The 18,342-nt window shown below is 41.4% G+C and overlaps 1 protein-coding gene across 6 annotated transcripts in view; it reads left to right on the top strand.

Moving 5' to 3' along the window:
• Positions 1–5,976: 5,976 nt before the first annotated feature.
• The window catches only part of RASSF6 (Ras association domain family member 6), a 31,638-nt gene continuing 19,272 nt past the window's right edge, over positions 5,977–18,342 (top strand). The window contains exon 1 of one of the 6 annotated variants that reach the window (XM_030011443.2): positions 5,977–6,064. Coding sequence is in view for 2 of the 6 variants with exons in the window: in XM_030011463.2 (XP_029867323.1) it covers positions 17,364–17,389 (26 nt within the window). In the remaining 4 variants the exon portion in view is untranslated. Of the gene's footprint in view, positions 6,065–10,579; positions 10,860–17,246; positions 17,438–18,342 lie in introns of those variants that run through there. The other 5 variants (XM_030011472.2, XM_030011435.2, XM_030011463.2 and 2 more) reach the window with 5 other exon arrangements.

The following is an 18,342-nucleotide window of genomic DNA, read 5'->3' as shown; positions in this document are numbered from 1 at the left end:
ATCTACTATCACAACTATAGCATTACAACTAGAGCGTTGTGTGGCATGTAACTGCTATGGTATAAGGGGAAAACAAGCAGGCTGGAGGCAGAAGAGCAGTTGTTGCCTAAGGTGAGTTGCTCACAGACATGCCTCGTGTCTTTCAGACTGTGAATATGTTTCCCAGTGCCGCTTATCTGCAAAAGGCAATGCCGGTACGTTGCATCTTTGCTGTTTTTCAGGGCCCCATCCTCAAGCCCCTGTACCAGCCATCGCTTGTTTCGAAATGAATCATTCATTGTGGGGACATCCAAAGGCCATTTTCATATCATTTTTTTTACTTGGAGGCAGGAACTTGGTAATGAGTTTCAGCAAGACAATAAAATCATACCAGCATCATGTTGCAATCTCATTGTGTCGCACTGTTGTCATCCTGGGAGCCCTGTGCAAGAAGTCACTTCTGCACTAATGGTACGCAAGCAAGGATGCTGTCATTTTGAAAGAGCAAAGGTAGTCCCTCTTTCAGGACAGCAGGGCAGCTTCCTGCCTAGGAGCCGCAGTCAGCATTTAAACGTTTCAGCTAAGTAAGAATGCTTCTGCTCCGAGCAGGTGGCATTTCACCACCATTCAGCCTAAGTTCCTGGTATAGCTCATTAGTGGGTTCAGAATGATCCTGTGTCTCTGTAAGAGGATCAGTAAGTGGATGCATTAGATCCTCTCTTTCAGCATGAACTCAGCAGACAACATACATTTAGAAAAGTCAGGAATGGCAGAGAGTGCATATACAGGGTTTCTAGCAGCACTTGCAGTCTTACCAGATGGCATCTTAGAGCTTTTGGTGCAGGGCTTACTGCAGGTTATAAGACTCTAGCACCAGCAAGCATCCCATTTTCCTAATTTTGAAGAGTATCTAGAATAATGGGCTACTTATTTGAAGCCGAGCTTTTGCACACTGCCTCAGCAAAAATGAATAATAGTAGCGGTGACTCAGCCCTGAGGTGCTCTGCACACTGCCCTGTTGTTGAGCCACAGCTCTTTGAGATCGGACAGAGCCTTTCCACACCCTTCAGTGCTCTTGCACAACCAGCAGCTACTTGCTGTTGTCCCAAGCAGTGAAGAAGAGGCCTGAATCACAAAGCTGAGATCAGAATTTGGAGCTGAAGCTCCCATTCCCGTGTGGGTATTTGAATACAGAAATTTTGTCTAAGGGTCACCCTGAGGATATGAAATCACTTTGTGAGAAGGAAACAGATGTGCATATTTTCTAGCTAGTGTTACCTGGTATGGGGTGTGATGTTAACATTCTGCAGGCAAGTTAACAGCATGGCCTTTGATATTTAAAGTTGTACTCTTGAATCTGCATGTGGATGCTTAAATAAGTGGCCTGATTTTCACATTTGTAACTGCTGTTGAAGTTGCTGGGTATCTGCGACAGCAATAATCAAGACAATTTCAGTATCTTACTTTAGAAGTGCCCATGTGAAAGCATGGACCCATTAGGAATTTTCAGCTTAAGGGAAATCCCTTGTGCAAGAAAAATATAAGGATGACCCAAGACAAAATTGGCAAGTAAGTTAGATTTATTATGTATACATGATGTGGAAGATTGATAAACTCAGAGAAAAGGCAATCACATGTATAAAGCATTAACCTGGAACCCCGGAGATTTCAGTCCAGCTCTTGGCTTTGGTGAAGAGTTTTGTGACTCTGGGATAGTCCGTGAGGCCAGGATCTGCAAAGATCTCATCAAAGCTGAGGCTGTCATCCCCAAAGGTCATTCCAGAACAAATTAATTACCTCTCAAGATTTAAGTTTTATTTCTTTGTGCCTGACTTCTCTATAAAATTACATAGCTGTCTAGATTGAAGCTGCCTGTCTCCCAGGAGATGTATTTGATTTACTGTGAGTCTTTTCTCGAGGTTCAGAAAAAGAAACACTCTAAAGTATACAGCATGGAGGAAAGTTAGTAGAAGCCATGGGTTATGTGATTAAATAAAGTATTAGCACAGTTCTCAGATACAAGTACAGACCTCAGACAATGTAAGTGAAACCCGGTTTTCTTTTTGCGAAAGTAGGATTTATGAATTACCACGTATACTTTAAAGTACGGATCTAGAAGACCTTTGAAAGAAACATCACCTTCATTCTGTGTATTTTGCGTGAAAAGATGCAAATTATGGGTATGAGCTTATCTTTAACACTTTAGGCACTTTAACCTTTTAAAATGGAAACAGAATCTGTAATTCACAAAAACACAGGCTTGCTTTCTTACTTTTTGAAATAAATCTCTCTTACAATCCTCTGGAAAGGATTCAAGCAATATATTTCACCCTCATTGCATTTCATAAACAAATAAACTAACACAGAAAAAAGCATTTAAGTTGGATTATGGTTTTGCTCCACACCTTAGAGCCAGGAAGTTCAGCTGCAGGTGACACACTGGTTTTCAATGCAACCTGTTTTGTTTTCATAGTAATGCCAGTTACAGACACTAGCTGAAAGCTGAACTTCCTGCCAGAAGCAGATGCAGGTCACGCTTCTAATGTAGGATTTGCATGGTTTATTTCTCTTTTGCATCACTTGACCTAATACATTGTTGGGGATTGCAAGGGTCTTATTCACCCCACTGAAGTCATCGAGGTGATTTCCCTATCACACTTTCCACTTGTGTAATCTGATAATTTTTTTTCCCCTATCTCACATGCCTGAACAAGATAGCTTAAGTGAAAAACACTACCAAGGGTTTTTTCTTCTGGTATGTGATACAGTGCAAGCTTCAAGCATCTAGGCATGAAAGACATAAGTCCCACCACCTCTGCCATTTCTACAACATCAAACTCCTTTCACATGTGCATAGTTCACCAGTCTTTTGAATTCAGAGGTTTAATGGTTCTGTTTCAGGTGTGAAACAGGTGAACCTAATAAGCATGTGATCATTTAACAACCATTAGAGTCAATGGGAATATTTTACTTCAAAAAGCCTGAGATGAAACATTATATAAATAGACACCAGTGAAAAGGGGATGTTATAGGAGGTGGCCAGTTGAGAATATTGTTGCTTACACCAAAAATAAATTCACAGAATCCATTTGAAAGCATCTTTATTTAAACACAGATTGCAAAGCTAAACATCTCCCTTGCTATAACCTGAATCCCAACATTTAAATATTTCTAAATCTATTTCCAATTAATATCCATGTAATTTTTTTATCTTGAGTGAGATAGCAACCAGGAAATACTATCAGGAGTCAGTGCTCAAGTTTATAGCAAGTGGTACGTTAATAGCAGGTGGGTATCAGGGCCCAGCAAGAACTAGCTGCTCCCGAAGGGACTGGGAGCCAAGCACCATAACACAGCAGGCAGGGCAGCGACTTCACTGTCCAGGCTTCCTCCCACAGTACCTGAGCAAGGTGAGCCTGGCAGGCCCAGAGATCACAGCCAGATTCAACCAGGAGTCCACATCACGAGCAAGTTCATGGCAATGAGGCAAGTCCAAGGTCAAGCTGGGAAGTCAAGTGACAGGTCAGGGGTCTGGAGCAATGCGGTCCATGGCCAGACCAACCCAAGGCTGAGGCTGAACCATAGACAAGCACTCCTGCAGCATAGTTCAAAAAGAGTAAAAATGCTAAAGCCAGAGCTTAAATGGGCTTATGGACCCATGGGCGAGGGTGTGTTTGGGGAGGCTCTGGGTGAGGCTCATTGAGACTATTAAGGCTAATTGGTACACTCAGGGCCCTGACAGCAGGCAACCTCTGTTGCAGTGAGATCCCTAATACTGGAAATACTAGGTATTCACCTGCTTGTCATTGCCAGAGGAGTTCAACGAGGTCATTAAAGAATTCAGCTGGAAATACTGAAGGAGCAAAACTTAGTAAGACTAAACAGCCTTTCTTCCTTCCGCTACAGACTGCAAAAATTGAAGTTTTGGCTTATGAGACCTTCTGTGACCTTTCTGAATGTCTGGCTCCTTCCCCAATCTTACCCAAATCTTCTGAACAGAAATAAAACTCAATCTAAATCATTTCTGAACAGCAAAAGAAAAATACAGAGGTTTTCCTTCCAGTTATGGCACAGCACTAAAGACCTTTCTGAATCTCTTTGCCTTCCATCTTCAAATGATAACTGAGCTTTGAGTTGTTTCCAATGCATGCCTCTCAGTGTAAACAGTCCTTTACTACTATCCTGTGTGAGGTTACCTGCTCAGTGCCAGATACTGAAGGGATTTTCAGTCACATGTGCTTGCTCTGGGCTTGATCTTGTGTCCCTCGTCAGCAGTGGCAAAATTTCCCAGTGTTGTGTTTCAGGGTCCATTCATTGGCTGCAAATGCTTTCGGTTTTGCTGCAAGTTTGAAAGTGGCATGACTTTCAGAGTGCACCTTCAGTTCTTTTTGTAAGCCAGGTATATTTGAATCTCAAAGTAGGTACCCAAAACCATGTCATCATTTGGGAAAAAAAAAACCCTTGTCCATGGATTTCACCATTCCTGTAGGGTTTTAATATTAATACTTTTGTCACTAGTGATGAGGTTTTAGACTAAATTTATTCATATTCCCAAGTGAGAGGTGTTACACAGGAGGCAGCTTGTTACTATTAACAGCCATTGCACATTTTTTTTCCTCGGGAAATTGCTTTTACTGCCATAGAAGATAAAAGAATGAAGAAGTATTCCCCTCCAACATCACACACAATGAAATTAAGTGTTTTACCCCACATTTTGGTCTGGTATTTATTTCTGAACAAGATACAATAATAGACTAGTAGGGCATTTTGATAGCACCAGAAGTGTTGTCAGTGAAATGCATGAGAAGTGTAGAATAAAACCTTTGAACTGCATATTTAAAAGCTTTCCAATGTATTTTAGGGTTCAGCCCTAATACGGTGTCCAAACATGGCCTTAAATTGTATTCTTCAGGATTGCTTTGAACAGGAATGGAATAAACTGATGCCCATGTGATTTTCAGCACTGGTGACAAAGAGGTACTCATTTTATTTTATGAGAAACAGAATAATTTATGATACTACATTGAAAGCAACCTGCAGCAACAAGTTACTGCATGCATACACAAATCACCCAGGAAATAGCAAGCTGTTGACTGGCTAACTGAGCCTTCTCTTTTGAACGCAAGTGCTGCATTGTATTGCCAAGTCTATTTGGAGTTTGTGCTTGTAGTGATTTGCTGTGTCGGTTTTGGGCACATCAGCCTGGTCCTGGAAATTGTCAGATTATCCATATGCGTTATAACTGGTAAGAAGCTTACGTTTATTAACGAGACATGCCATTCAGCAGCCTCAGTGGAAACAGTGTCTAATAGACAGTGAGGATCTTGTCCCAGGAGAAGTCCTCTCAGCGGAATCCTCTTGTAGCACTAGACCCGGTATCATTCCCTACTTTCACATGAAGATTTTATTTGCTGTCCATTTAGCAAGAACAGCAGCCAGGATGAAAAATAACATCTATACTTCCTGCAGGTGATCCAGTGCTGATCCAGTGCAGGTGATCGGCATGCCTCCGAAGAACTGCAGCACACTGGTATCTCAATCATTTTAGGTGCTGACAGATCCAGCAGATAAGAGCTCAGCCCTTTTTATGTGACTGCAGTGTTTGATGGGAGAGAATGTTTTGTCTTTTTGCAGTCTAAAAACTCATTAATCTGAAAGCTAAAAGAAAGGATATTTTCCTATTCACAACAATGGCAGAAGCAGCCTCTTGCACTTACGACAGAATGGGCTAGCGTGGCCATATCTATTTCTTGTTTTGTCCAGGACCTAGTGGTTTTGGTCCAGATTTCTTCCTTTAATAATATTTGGCTTTGCTAGTAATATCGGGATTTCTCTTTGCAAGTGCTTCACTAACAACTTCAAGCAAGTAGGAGACTGTAGTATCATTTCAGCTTCTTTGTCCAGGACCAGTTACCTTTTCTGTCATCAAACCATTATAAAGCTTATAACCAAACCCGGACATCTCATGCCATTTTTCTGCTTTTATTTCTTGTCCAGGAATATCTACCAATATCCCTGAGGATGGAATCATTTTCTGTTTCACATCTGCTCCCACCGTCTCAGGCTCAGCATGGGCACCCCTTTGGTAAGGAAATGCTAAGTGTGGTTATTCCGTATGGCTACTGGTGTGCTGTGGAGAGTGTATGAAAGACTGATGGATCCGAGTCTATCCCTTCCCTCCCTACATTTTTATTCTCCTTCCCTCTTTGCTGCCCCAGGTCACCACAGTAAAATGCAGCACAATAAAATGTAATTACAGTGCTTCTTAAGGCAGTCTAATTAGGAAGTCAAGTTTTCCCCACGTATCTTTTAGCCAGGAGGTATCAGAAAGACCGGTAAGGCAGCAGTACCTATGCCTGAAACATCCTTCTCCCAGGAACCCACGCTGAGGTTCATCCCCCACCGTCTCTCCTGTTAAGTAAGAAGCCCTGATGTTGCAGTGACTGCAGGCACTTACGGAGCAAAAGAAAGGCGGGTAGCCCTCTCGGTGCCTGCTTTAGCCTCTCCGTGGGTCCAGGCAGGTCCACAGTTCCACCTGGAGGCCGAGGCTGACACAGCAGCCTCTTGGCACTGAGAGAGCCTTCAGAGCTCCCTCTTAACGGTACTGAGAGGCAGTTCAACAGCAAACCCCAAATCTGCGTGCCCAGCCCTGTGCTTTTCGTGCACATCGACTTCACCTGACCATTGCGACCATTGCTTATGTACAAGAATGTTTTGCTCTCCCCATGGAAGCTACCACTGTGTTGTGTGTGAAGTTGATCCCCACAGTTATCCCTGGCTGTGATCACATATTAGTATTATTAGACAAGATCTAAAGGTCACTGATGGGATACTCAATTGATACATGCTGTACCATAGTTATATTGTATGTGAAGAGTTTTAGAAGACGAGGAGAACTGTTTCCTGTTTATATGTAACTCAGCTCTTTAAGATGGAAGTTTCACCTTCCTGATTCGCTTTACATCAAAGAGCACACATCCCAAAGCAGCTCCGTGGGACTCAGACCAGTCCTCTCCAATGAGAAAAGTGTCCATTATTTAGTCCTGCGTTCTGTTTCTAACCTTTTATTCTTCTACACAAGTAATTTCTCCCCTCTTGAGGAATCTTTGGTGATGGACTTTGTTGATTTCCTCCAGGGAGCCAGAGTATCCCTACTGCCTGGGCCACCACAGCCTGCAGGCATCCCAGCAGGTCCTGACCCACACTTTTTGCCAACAAAAGCTGCATTAACCCTTCCCCAATATTTTAGGTGTAATCCTTTGTTCACTGACTCTATTCTTTGTTCTCTTTTCTACTAATTTGCCCGGTAAAGGCATCTACTTACTGGGCTGTAGTTTTCCAGACATTCAGAAGACTTACCTTTAAAACCAGGCCATTTTCAAGTCTGGTACCAAGGCAGGTATAAAGGAGAGTTTTGGCATCTGCTATGTTTTATCTCCCCATGTAGTATGCTAGAGTCAGTACTCCTTTAATCTTTTCTCCCTTTGACCATTCCTGAAACCTTGGACACTACCTTCCATTCTAATAGTCTCCTTAACCCTGTTTAATTACACAGGGCCTTAAACCATTTTTCCAACAAAAATTTAACAGCTATTTTTTCTGCACTCCACAGTCAATAGAGCATTCTCACAAGTGGTAAGTCCCCTACACAAACGCTGACAGCTCTCACCAGTGGGAGAGTAAACTTATTTCAGCTTTGCCAAGTTAGATACAAACTTGCGTCGAAGTGAATTCTGTCAGCCCAATAGCTGCGTCCTTGGGGCTACACCACCTTGTGGTACTGGCACTCCACTGCATCCTAATTATCCCGCTCTTCCCGAGCAGGCACTGCTCCAAGTTCTTAGATGTTTTCCTATATTACAGCATTGCTGACTTCAGTTGGATACAATTATTAGTATTCATATTGGTATAGTGATTTTTTCAGTTCTTTAGAGACCAGGACAAAGGCTAACAAATGCGTAATCAGAATCGTTTATAGCCTAAACAGTCACAACAAAGCAAAGTACTAAGGAACAAGCCCAGTGTAATGCAAGCAGTTGGCATGTGAAATAGCTTTTATTAGTATATCATCTTTACATCGAACTTTTGAATGCAACAGCATTTACTCAGTTTATGTACCAGGGGAGGCTTGCAATAACATGTTATTCTGGAAACAGACTTGGTGGAAAAAGGAGCTAAAGAAAATCAGATCAGGATAGACAAGCTAAGTGAGAGCTGGCAGACATTATTTTTACACTCACAAGAACTTCTGACAAAATCCAAGAGCCATTTTGGTTTTCTTTCAGCTGGTAAATTAAGTATAAAATTATACATTTTACAAGACAAGTTTTAAGTTATGAAATTTTAGTTCCAAACATCAGTGTTTGAACAGATACTGCATTAATTAAAAAAATTACTCCTCTCCTGAAACTATTTTAACAGCATATGATTAAAATTATGTTCACTCCACAGAGTCCCTGGCGGCTTGTAAAATTTAAGTGTTGCAGCGACATGCACAATTGGGCCATAGACCTAAGTTCCTGGATAAAAACAACATGAGGCAGGAGGATTTGAGTGTCTTAGCTCAGTCCTTTCTAACTATCTTTGCCATTATGTTTGATTTTTGTAAAAAAAAACAAAAAAGCAAACAAAACCAGTTTAAATTATAATCTTTTAATAGCTATGTCTTAAGATACAGTGTCTAGCGTAGAGCCCCAGGCACTCTGGGAAATGCAGCAGAACAGGAGTAGCTAACACTCACCTTAGGTCTGTGGTGCACATTTTGCTGCAGAAGCCAGCAGGGGCCAGTGCACGCTCACCACGTGGGGCTGCAGGCTACCTCCAGCCCAAGGCCAGCCAGCACTGGCAAGCACCCTGCCCCACTACTTTCCTGGCAACAGTTTAGCTGCTCAGCACACCCCTCGGTCATCTCCGCAGCTACGTATCTCCTCTGGTACCTTAACAAGGCAAGCTGAGCAGAAACAGAGAGCACAGCCACATTGACCCAAGAATCCAAGCACCAAGCAAGGTCATGGTAATGAAACAGGACCAAAACAAAGTAAAAAAAAAAAATCAAATCCCCAATCACAACAGGATAAGCCAATGATTGCCCATCAAGTCTAGAGCAACAAAAAACCAGTCCATTCCACAGATCAGGATTCACAGGATCCATGACCAAGCATAGATGTATCTATTGCTAAAACAGAGATCAACACAGCTCAAAAAAAAAAAAAAGAGTAAACTCTCCAGGCTGAGCTTAAATAGGGTCATGGGCCCATGGGTGGGAGTCAGGGGGTGGGGAAGTTCCAGGTGAGGCAAATCAGGGTCATTATCATAAATTGGTGCCCTCAGAGCAGAGACACTGAAAGAGATCTTACTTTTCATTTTACAGTATTATGTATGTGTCTTTGCTGTATGAGGTCTGTTACACTGGGAAAAAGCATATTCTGCACCTCGCAAGGTCTTGCTCATAAGTGGGGGGAAGAGGAAGTAACAGTATCTAACCCCAGGAGAATGTCACATTTGATGAAATTTCAGGTAACAAAGGCAGCTGCTTGTGAACAGCAGAGACAAAGGACTGTTTCTCTTTGAAAAAGCATTGTCATTTAAGTGCAGATCTGTGGTGTTATATGTCAAGAATGATGCCAGGCTTGTACGTTCACATCGATCTCGTAAAAGTGGTTGTTGATCTGTGAGTCTTCAAATTCAGGGTATTTCAGTAGATGTTCCTTAATTTTTCACAAAGGTGTCTGAAATTCTGAAATTTGTTGCTGTAAATGAAGGCTTGAAAATTCAGTGCCAACTCTTGCAGTGCTACTGAGCTGAGTATTGCAGAAGTGCGCAGGGGCCAAAGAGGATCTGCACAGATTATCACGTGGTCTGGGAGAGGAGCATTCAGCTCCCTGTCCATATGCCTCCAGTAATAGCCGGACATTTACTGCTCAGATGTGGTTCCCGTTTCTGCAATAACTTTTGCATAAAATTTCACGCCTGAAATTGCTTCCATTCCTGCACCTGTTAGAACCTGTGCTCTCTGCACAGTTCTGGGCGAGCATACCATCTAACTTACAGTCCTAAAGACGCTCCTATTTCTGTACAGCTTTTTAGCTGGTTGACCATCATCCTCTTGTTGGAGACTGCGTCCATCACCCAGCAGCCCATGGTTCCCTGCGGTGAGGATTGCCTCCTGCGAGCGTGGTACGTTTCCCCTGCGCGGCATGCATTGTAGAAGCTGGGACGACACCATCCCAGAGGCTGAATTTGCATTTCCAGTGGGCAGCTTGTTCAGATTCTTCACTTGTAAGGACATGTGTACTGGCTAGAAGCAAGGTATCGCCCACAGGGCTGAGAATGACAGTTTCAGATGGATCAAATTCCAAACTGGAAGACACACCCTCCAAACAAGTGTACAGGGAGGAATCTTTTCAGAATTTCAGCATCTCCTAAACAGCTATTGACTTGTTTATGTTGCCTTACACAGAAACAGGCAGAACTCATAGTCCAAATCAGATAGTGATTTTATATACCGCTGTGTTCTGTATGCCTCCATTCTCATCTGGTTTTGTTTTTCCAAAGCACTTCTAGACCAGAAAGATATTCAGCTGTCTTCAACGGTGAGATCAAATTTTGGCCTTGTTAATTCCCATGAAACCTAGTGTAGGTTGTAAATGTGTTAGCCAAGCACTGAGAAGATTTAGCCCTTCGAAGTTAGAGCCACTATTGTTTCATCCAGTGCTACTGAAATGCCACCGCCTCTGCCATTGAGCTGACACCCATAGCATGCAGCGCTCGCTGTGCTCTAGGACCCTATTCAGAAGAGTGTGGGCCTTGGATAGCTGAATGAGAAGAAAAAAGTGATCCATACAATCAGACACTCAGGAGAAGAATATGAATATGACACAGTAAGTATATAAATGTATTTACTCCTCGTAGAAATATGCTAGACAGCTGAATGCCCAAAGGTGTTCTTTGATATTGTAACAAAAAAAGCAGCATTATGGAAGGACAGGAGTGATCCGCGGCAAGCAGTTGCAGTGTCTATGGGGTGATTTTCAGCAAGAAGATTGAGCGGAGTTGAGGAGTATCCCAGTGTCAGAGGGTGAACTTTCTTAGAACTGAGGAGTCGCGGAGGTCTCTTCAAACCGCCAAACCCAAGGCAGAACCTCAGTGAGTCAGCCCCATCTGTTTTGCTTTGTGCTTTCCCCTTCATAGTGCTTTCTGTGCTCGTGTGAGATTTTCAAGAGCAAATTAATAAATAAATGCCACGGATGCTTACAGATCGTCCGCTGTACTGTCTAGATATCTAATGCAGTACAAAAATTAGAAAGTCAATTCTCTCTCTGAACAATTTTTATGATGCGCTTCAGGGATGTTACTTGCTTACGCAGCCAATATTCATTATGGCAATGTTTTTAAGTCTCAGATGTTGCTGTTTTTATGCTAGCTTCCCAGCAGTTTGATGTATCACTCAAGTTATTTGTGCTTAGCAGCATACAGTGAAGAACCGTATGCCACGCAGAGCCACAGGGACACAATGTGAAGAATGTCTGCGCTGCGCAGCAACTGTGAGCAAAGGAGCGTGGGCTGCTCAGACACAGAGGCGGGCTGCAATTGCCCTGCATTCCCCCTATGCCCACCAGCTTCTGATTCCTTACTTCATAATCACAGAGCAAAAATGAGAGAGTACTGTTTCTCATGCTACTCCTTTTCAACCGGAACGCTTTTATTGCATAAAGAGTTACATATGTAAGGATGACTGAAAGTTATTTCAGTAAGGACAAACTATGTCCTCATGTGTACAGGAGAAGCTCTGGTGTGTAATCGCGCTTTAAGGAAATCTGATTTTCTTCTAGAATGGATGCTAGAGTAAGTGAGGTGGCATAAGTGTGAGTGTGCTCTTCATACTGTTTATCTGGGCACCTGATAGGAGAATACGTTATAGGAGCTGAGCTCTTGCTAGGTGACTTGTGGTTCAGTCTCCTAGGTCCCCTAATGACACTATGTACACTAAAAGGCTATTTTCCTTCAGTATTGCTGGAGTTTCATCATTTTATGCCATCGGAAAACTTGGTCCTGTAAATTACAGCCATGTAAAATATGGTGGAGATGTCAGATAGTTTTGTGTCACACATTCTTTACTAAAATGGCTTTATAATCTCAATCTCAGTAAAACATCTGCTAAATACAGTTTCCACATCCTCTCTCATCCTCACCATTTTCTTGAAGCCTGTAAATTCGAGCAATGCTGGCTAGCATAGGTCATCATTCTTTCTTAAAGTGACTTCCATTTAGTGACCCAGAGCAGAGTATTGTGTGAAAAAATTGTACTTTCTGTTGGCAAGTGCAAAGAGAATGATATCTAGAAATCTGGGCTACTTGGTTTAACCACTGAAGTGTTTACATAGACAATGGCAAGGTATTTACATGAGCGCTCTTTAGCCCATATCCAGCCTATCATTAAGCTAATTTAACATAAGAGGTTTTTGCTTCATAATTATGAGTCAGCATTAATTGCTATGAAGCAGGAATATTTATTGTAGCATAGCAGTATATTCATAGAATCACGGAATGGTTTAGGTTGGAAGGGACCGTTAAAGGCATTTTGGTAGTACAGTATATAATAGTGACAATCCTGAAGCGCAGTTTACTTCAGACTTTTCTTTCAAATACATATTGCAGTTTACACACACAAAAAAATTGCTGCCGAGCTCTTCTCTGAAATTTGCCAGAGACTTGCGTGTGCTCAGAGCATCACAGGATCTGGAACCGTGTAAATTTTCAGAAGATGAAATTCTGAGGAAAAAAAGATAATATCTTTGAAAGTCTGACTGGTAGGGTAGCGAACAGTGACAGCATGACAGTAAACAGCCTCCCAGATCCCCCCGAATTCAGTAACATGCAGGCATGTTCAACAGGGCTTAGGACAGCGCTGCAGACCGTATGCTAGAGATACTTAATCATTTCATTACACAGTGCCATGTACTGCAGCAAAGTCAGGAGGACAATGTCTGATTTGCATTGTATTAATTAGAAATTCAACTCAGACTGATTACTGAGAGACTTTTTTTGTATAATGTTCGTGTATTTATAATGTGAATCTAGGACTGATCTTCAGTGGAGCCAAGACATTTCCCGTTTCTTCACTGAGTTCATGGCGAAAATATGGACTTGCATACATATGTCTGTGAAGCAAAATATATTGGAATTAGGGTTATTGCTGCAGGTTGCTTTATGATTTGGGACATCCTAGGATGAGGAGAATGGGGAAAACTTGAGTACAATGATTGTCCCTGCTCAAATAGTTATACAGCACTTTCCAAATTGAATCTTCCCATGTGTATGCAATCTAAAGGCAAGCGTGGAAGTAACAGGAAAAAATAACTGGTTGTTTTCCAAGGGCAGTTCTACCTGCAGCAGGTTTGATACGCCTTCAGAGGAACAATGGTAATAGCTTCAAGTCAGAATTAAGATCTGAAGTTTCCCCAAAACTCTAGTTTAGATCTAGTGTAACCGTTTGATTGTGGAGAGTACTGGAGTGGTATTTTTAAAAGGCATAGAAAATAGGAGACAGTCCACATTATGACTCAACTGCCTTAAGAAGGAAGTATTTAAAGAAAAATCATTAGCATATTGGAAATAGGAAAACTGGAAAAGGTGCTACAGTCACATGACTCTCAATTGACCATTACAGAGGAGTGACCTGAGGATCCTATAATGCAAACGGGAGAAAGGTTAGGGCCTGTTTTTTGTGGGTGGGAGTGGCAGAAGTCTTGATTGTGGCTCTCAAAAGAAAGGTAGACCAGGGTTCTTGTATTTTGAAGACAGAAGAGTGTAGATATAGAGTAACATGCAGAAAGAAACTTGAAGGGATGTTTTATAGAAAACCTTGGATTTGAGGAAAATCTGGGTCTGCTTGAGTGTGGAGGAGTTAGGGCTTACAAGTGCTGTGTAAGTTGGCTGGGTGTGGTGAGGTGATTTTACTTCTGGTTGAGCTCTAATGGGAGTGAGAAGTTGTATGACTGTAGCTCTTTTGGACAGGGCAGTTCCTTTTGGTTTTGCCCTTTATAATATTTTGTATCTCCAGGCAATGAAAATCCTTATATGGTTTTATAAAGTTCTATAATATCAAGTGGATGATTTAATGGGTGTATATAATCAATGCCAAGCCATGATGCATTACTAATGGTGTTTCAGATGCTTAGGTAAGACCTGCCCCTCTAACAGCAGCTCGTGAGGATAAGGATAGTGGTATCTGCATGTTGCTTTCCATGCAGGCCAAGGTCAGTATCTGGCAAGTTCCAGCCCTTTAAATGATGTCCAAACGCTTAGTCTTTAGTATATGTGCTGTTGCATACATCAGCTCTGCTTCCTTTTTCTTCCTTAAAAACTTATGGCCCCCAAAATTCACAAAATGCTGTGCGTGTAAGCGTTTATGGCCCGTGATAGATAATAAGGCATTGTAGTGGATGTGTTCATTGCATATTTAATTATTTGAGCAAATAATTTGTTTCCTAGTTTCTGTTTTCCATGCTTATCAGATGTGTCTGCAAAACGTATCCTGGTACACAAGTATTGCTGTTGGCACTTTGGTGTGATGACAGAAAATAACCTTGCTCAAGAATGGGAGGCCCTCTGCAGGGTAAATCCAGTTGTTTTAAATTCCTTGATTTGTTGCTATTATCAATGCCATCTCCTGGTAATGTCTGTAATATAAAGGAGAGAACTGATCACTTGTTTTATGTTAATTTCAGAACTTGTCAGTTGAGCCTCTACCTTTGCATTGCAGTCACTAGTTCAGAAAGTTCAATAAGAATTTTCTGTTTTGAGTTAGTGATCTGAAGTTGTCCAGAAACAGCTGTTTGCAAACAATATTAGGGATTTTCCTTCTCTCTGTAAAGCAGAGAAATCTGTTGCAAGCTCATGTGTATCCTGTTGTGTTTATGAAAACACTTCCACTGAAGTCCAGCATGCGTGTATGATCATGCCATGGCCATCCTGCTTATTATGATTGTGTACTACAAAAACAGAACAGGAATCTCTTTGTTTTTCCCATTTGATATGTTCTTCTAGCTTTAGCATTCTGTTTGTTAATGATTTGAGGTCAGGTTATTAAACAACTGAACTGCAACTTCCAATTATATATTAACTTAAAATTATTCGAATATCAGTCATGCAAGGAGCCAGAAATGTAACACAGCCATTAAAGACTCAAGGATCATCACGTTCCCTGCCTGTTCCAAAGAGGTCATTGTTACCCTTTTATTTAAGAGGTGAAATAGTATAACCAGGTTGTCACTTGTTTTTAGGTTTCCAGGGCATATAAATCATGTTTATTATGAAAGATGAAAAAAATAATGCTCTCTGTGCATTGATTATTTACTTTCCTATGAAAGGAATAGAAGCATTCTTTTTCTTGGAGTTTACAGTAAATGAATTCCTGCTATGTGGCCCTAAAGACATCCTCACTACCACCCCCCCACCATGTGATACTTATTCCTAGTCTGCACTGACCACTCTCTGCAAAGTACTTATCAGGTAATTGTGTATGACTCAAATGAAATCAGAGCTAGGCTATTGGTAGGAGTAGTTCAAGTGTGAGAGTGAAAACTAGAAACAAATGTGAGCCATGTTCACCAAGCCAATGTAAAAATCAACCCACCTGGAAATGAGAACTATAGTTCTTTATTACAATTGTCCTTTATTACAGCTTTATTGTATTAATTTCTTCCTGAGACATCTTTGCATGAGTCCAAGTAATTTAAGCATTGGGTTTTCAAAACTTGCTTATAAACTTAAAAAAGCTATCCCTAAAAACTTTAATTAATCTTAAAAAAACTCAAACAAAACCTTAAAAGTTTGGAGTCAGGATGAAGCTTGAGTTACACTGAAGGGTTAACATCGCTTTGCCCTGTTGCAAGTTAATGATGTGGTCTTCTGTTCTAAAAATACTCGGATACCTCCTGGTGCCTATCAGCTTTATGGTGGAAGTGTCTAGCAGGGTGGCGTACTTGTTAGAATCAGAGAGATTTGGCCTTATCTTGGTTTAGAGACTTGAAGGTGCCAGGTGGTGCTTGCTCTCCGCTCTAGCTCTCTGATCTGAGAACATCAGGCAGAATGCTCAAGTGTCTCAAGCTGTGACAGGAAAAATCAAACCTCTGGTTTTAAACAAGTTGGGAAGTTACGTGGATTTGTGTTAAACTATTATAGAAGAGATGGAGCAGCTCCACAGGTTGAGCTTGGTGTGAAGCTCCAAGCCCACCAAAGCATGGAGCTTCTGTGCTGTTGTGAATTGAGTGAAAATCTCATATGTTGACTCCTCCTTCCTGTGTTTTGAGAGATTTCTCAATATAGAGCAATGAAATCCTTATTTAAATATTTTTCAGGTGCAGAGATAGGAAACTGCAGCATAACATGTAATCCCAAATATCGAGTATATTGTCTTGTGTGTACAGCAGTGAGTCTAGCTTAAGAGCAGTACACCACAGGATAATGATGTGATCAGGAATCAAATATTTATGGGTCTGTTCTGCCTCTCCCTAACATAAAGTTATATAAAGCAGAAGTAACTTGATATAAGTCATAGTGTAATAAGATGGGTATGAAGGCAAATTCAGGCTCAGTATTTTTCATGCTCCTCTCTCTGCAGCCTCTTTAGGCTTGATCTTGTGAATAAATTGCTTGCTATAAATGGATGGGCAACCAGCAGGAACTTGGAAGGTGTGTGTTGGTTCAAATATTTTTTACAGCTTAAACATCTGCTTATATGATTAGCTACTGAGCAATTAAGCTGAGCAGTGATGTATTCTCTGTTACAGACACAACTATTGCCCAGTGAGTAATATTCATAAGGCTATTGTACTGTTAAGTGAAAAATTGAATACAGAGCTGTATGTGATTAAGTGATCAAGCTGTGTTGTCACAATTTCTGTCATGATGTTAGAAATCCATATATCTATACTTAGGCATGATCTGATTGTATGTATGAGTTATTCCACCAAACACTAAAGATTGGTGTACATCTGGAGAAGGAAAAATGACTTTATCCTATGAATTAGAAAACAGACAAGACAAGATGTTAAAGAGTAGCAGTGCTTTCAGCATAGGATGTTTCAGGGTGTGCCCCGTCAGCAAATGATTACTAAGAGTCAGCAGGTTACCTCTCATTATAAAGTTAGTGATTAAAGTGTTAACTGGAGCCTCCCCATAGGTGTAACTGTGACTAAGGGAGCGCTCCTGTCAGCAGCTTGGAGGAAGGAAAGTGGGTAGGTAAATATTCCCGACATGCACTGAGCTGTGGGGAGTGTCCAGGGTTTCCAGCACTCCCACTTTGTTAAGCAAAATAGTAATTAACAGCTCTGTGGTTCCATGAAGTAGCAGAGGTAGCTGTCAGCCAGCGCAATGCTGTCATGCCTCTTCCAGGGCTCAGTGAAAGGTACGTGAAACTCCTTCTCTGCTTCTCTTTCTCTGATCGTATGCACAGGTAAGTGAAATGTAAAGCTGGAGCTGTTCTGCTTGCTGTGTAACCTGCAGTGTCAGTAGAAAGCAAGGTCCTTCGCAGTCACCCAGAACTCGAGTCAAATTCCTTTGGGGTAATTAGGGTGCCGGAGGGAAGGAGAAATGTTCGGTCAGAAATTCTCGTCAAAAAAGTTCCTAAATCTCAAGGTGGCTTGCGTGAGTCAGAGTTGTGATTAAAATGGGCAGATAATAGGTAGCGCTGCTGCTCAGTGTGTACATGGGCATAAGCGTTTGCTGCTCTTTGTTGAGTCGCCGGTGTGATTTAAAAAGTTACGTCAGTGACCTTGTCTGTTCTTTTTGGCGGGTAAAAGCTATCTTTCCTAAGTGACCTGAAATAGAAAGTAACTTCTCTTCATAATAATGGATTACTTATTGTTTGAAATACATTTGGTGCAAGCCCTGCTCTATCATCATTGTGTGAGGGGAGGGAGCTTGTCTTTCTCTTCCTTTGACTCAAAGTTAAGGGGCCATATTCTCAAATAAATACCAACTACGTTTTGGTTTCAGTTATCAAAGCCCATTCTGAGCCTGCCTGAGCACAGGGGTTACACTGGTTTTTGTATTCAAGTAGTGTTGTTACTGCTCTGTGCTGTAGGAGTTCATTTTTTAAACTAAAGCGTAAACAAGTCTGCAAGACAAACAAAAAACCCAAAACTGATTTTCAGTGAGGAAAATGCAAGTGTTTGGAGTAGGTACTTTCTTTTGATTATACCTTTGCTTTGGTGATGAGGACATCTAACTTAAACAAACAAACAAAACCCAACATGAAGGTTCATATAATGACTCCGTGTGACTAGGTAAACACTAGTAAAATTATTCTGCCGATACTGAATTCTTATATATGTGAATAAATCCTAAACTCATTTTTAT

Source organism: Aquila chrysaetos, chromosome 1 (genome assembly GCF_900496995.4).
Source record: "Aquila chrysaetos chrysaetos chromosome 1, bAquChr1.4, whole genome shotgun sequence".
Taxonomy (NCBI): domain Eukaryota; kingdom Metazoa; phylum Chordata; class Aves; order Accipitriformes; family Accipitridae; genus Aquila; species Aquila chrysaetos.
Note: the sequence above shows the minus strand (reverse complement) of the source record. Positions and strands in the feature narration are given on the sequence as shown.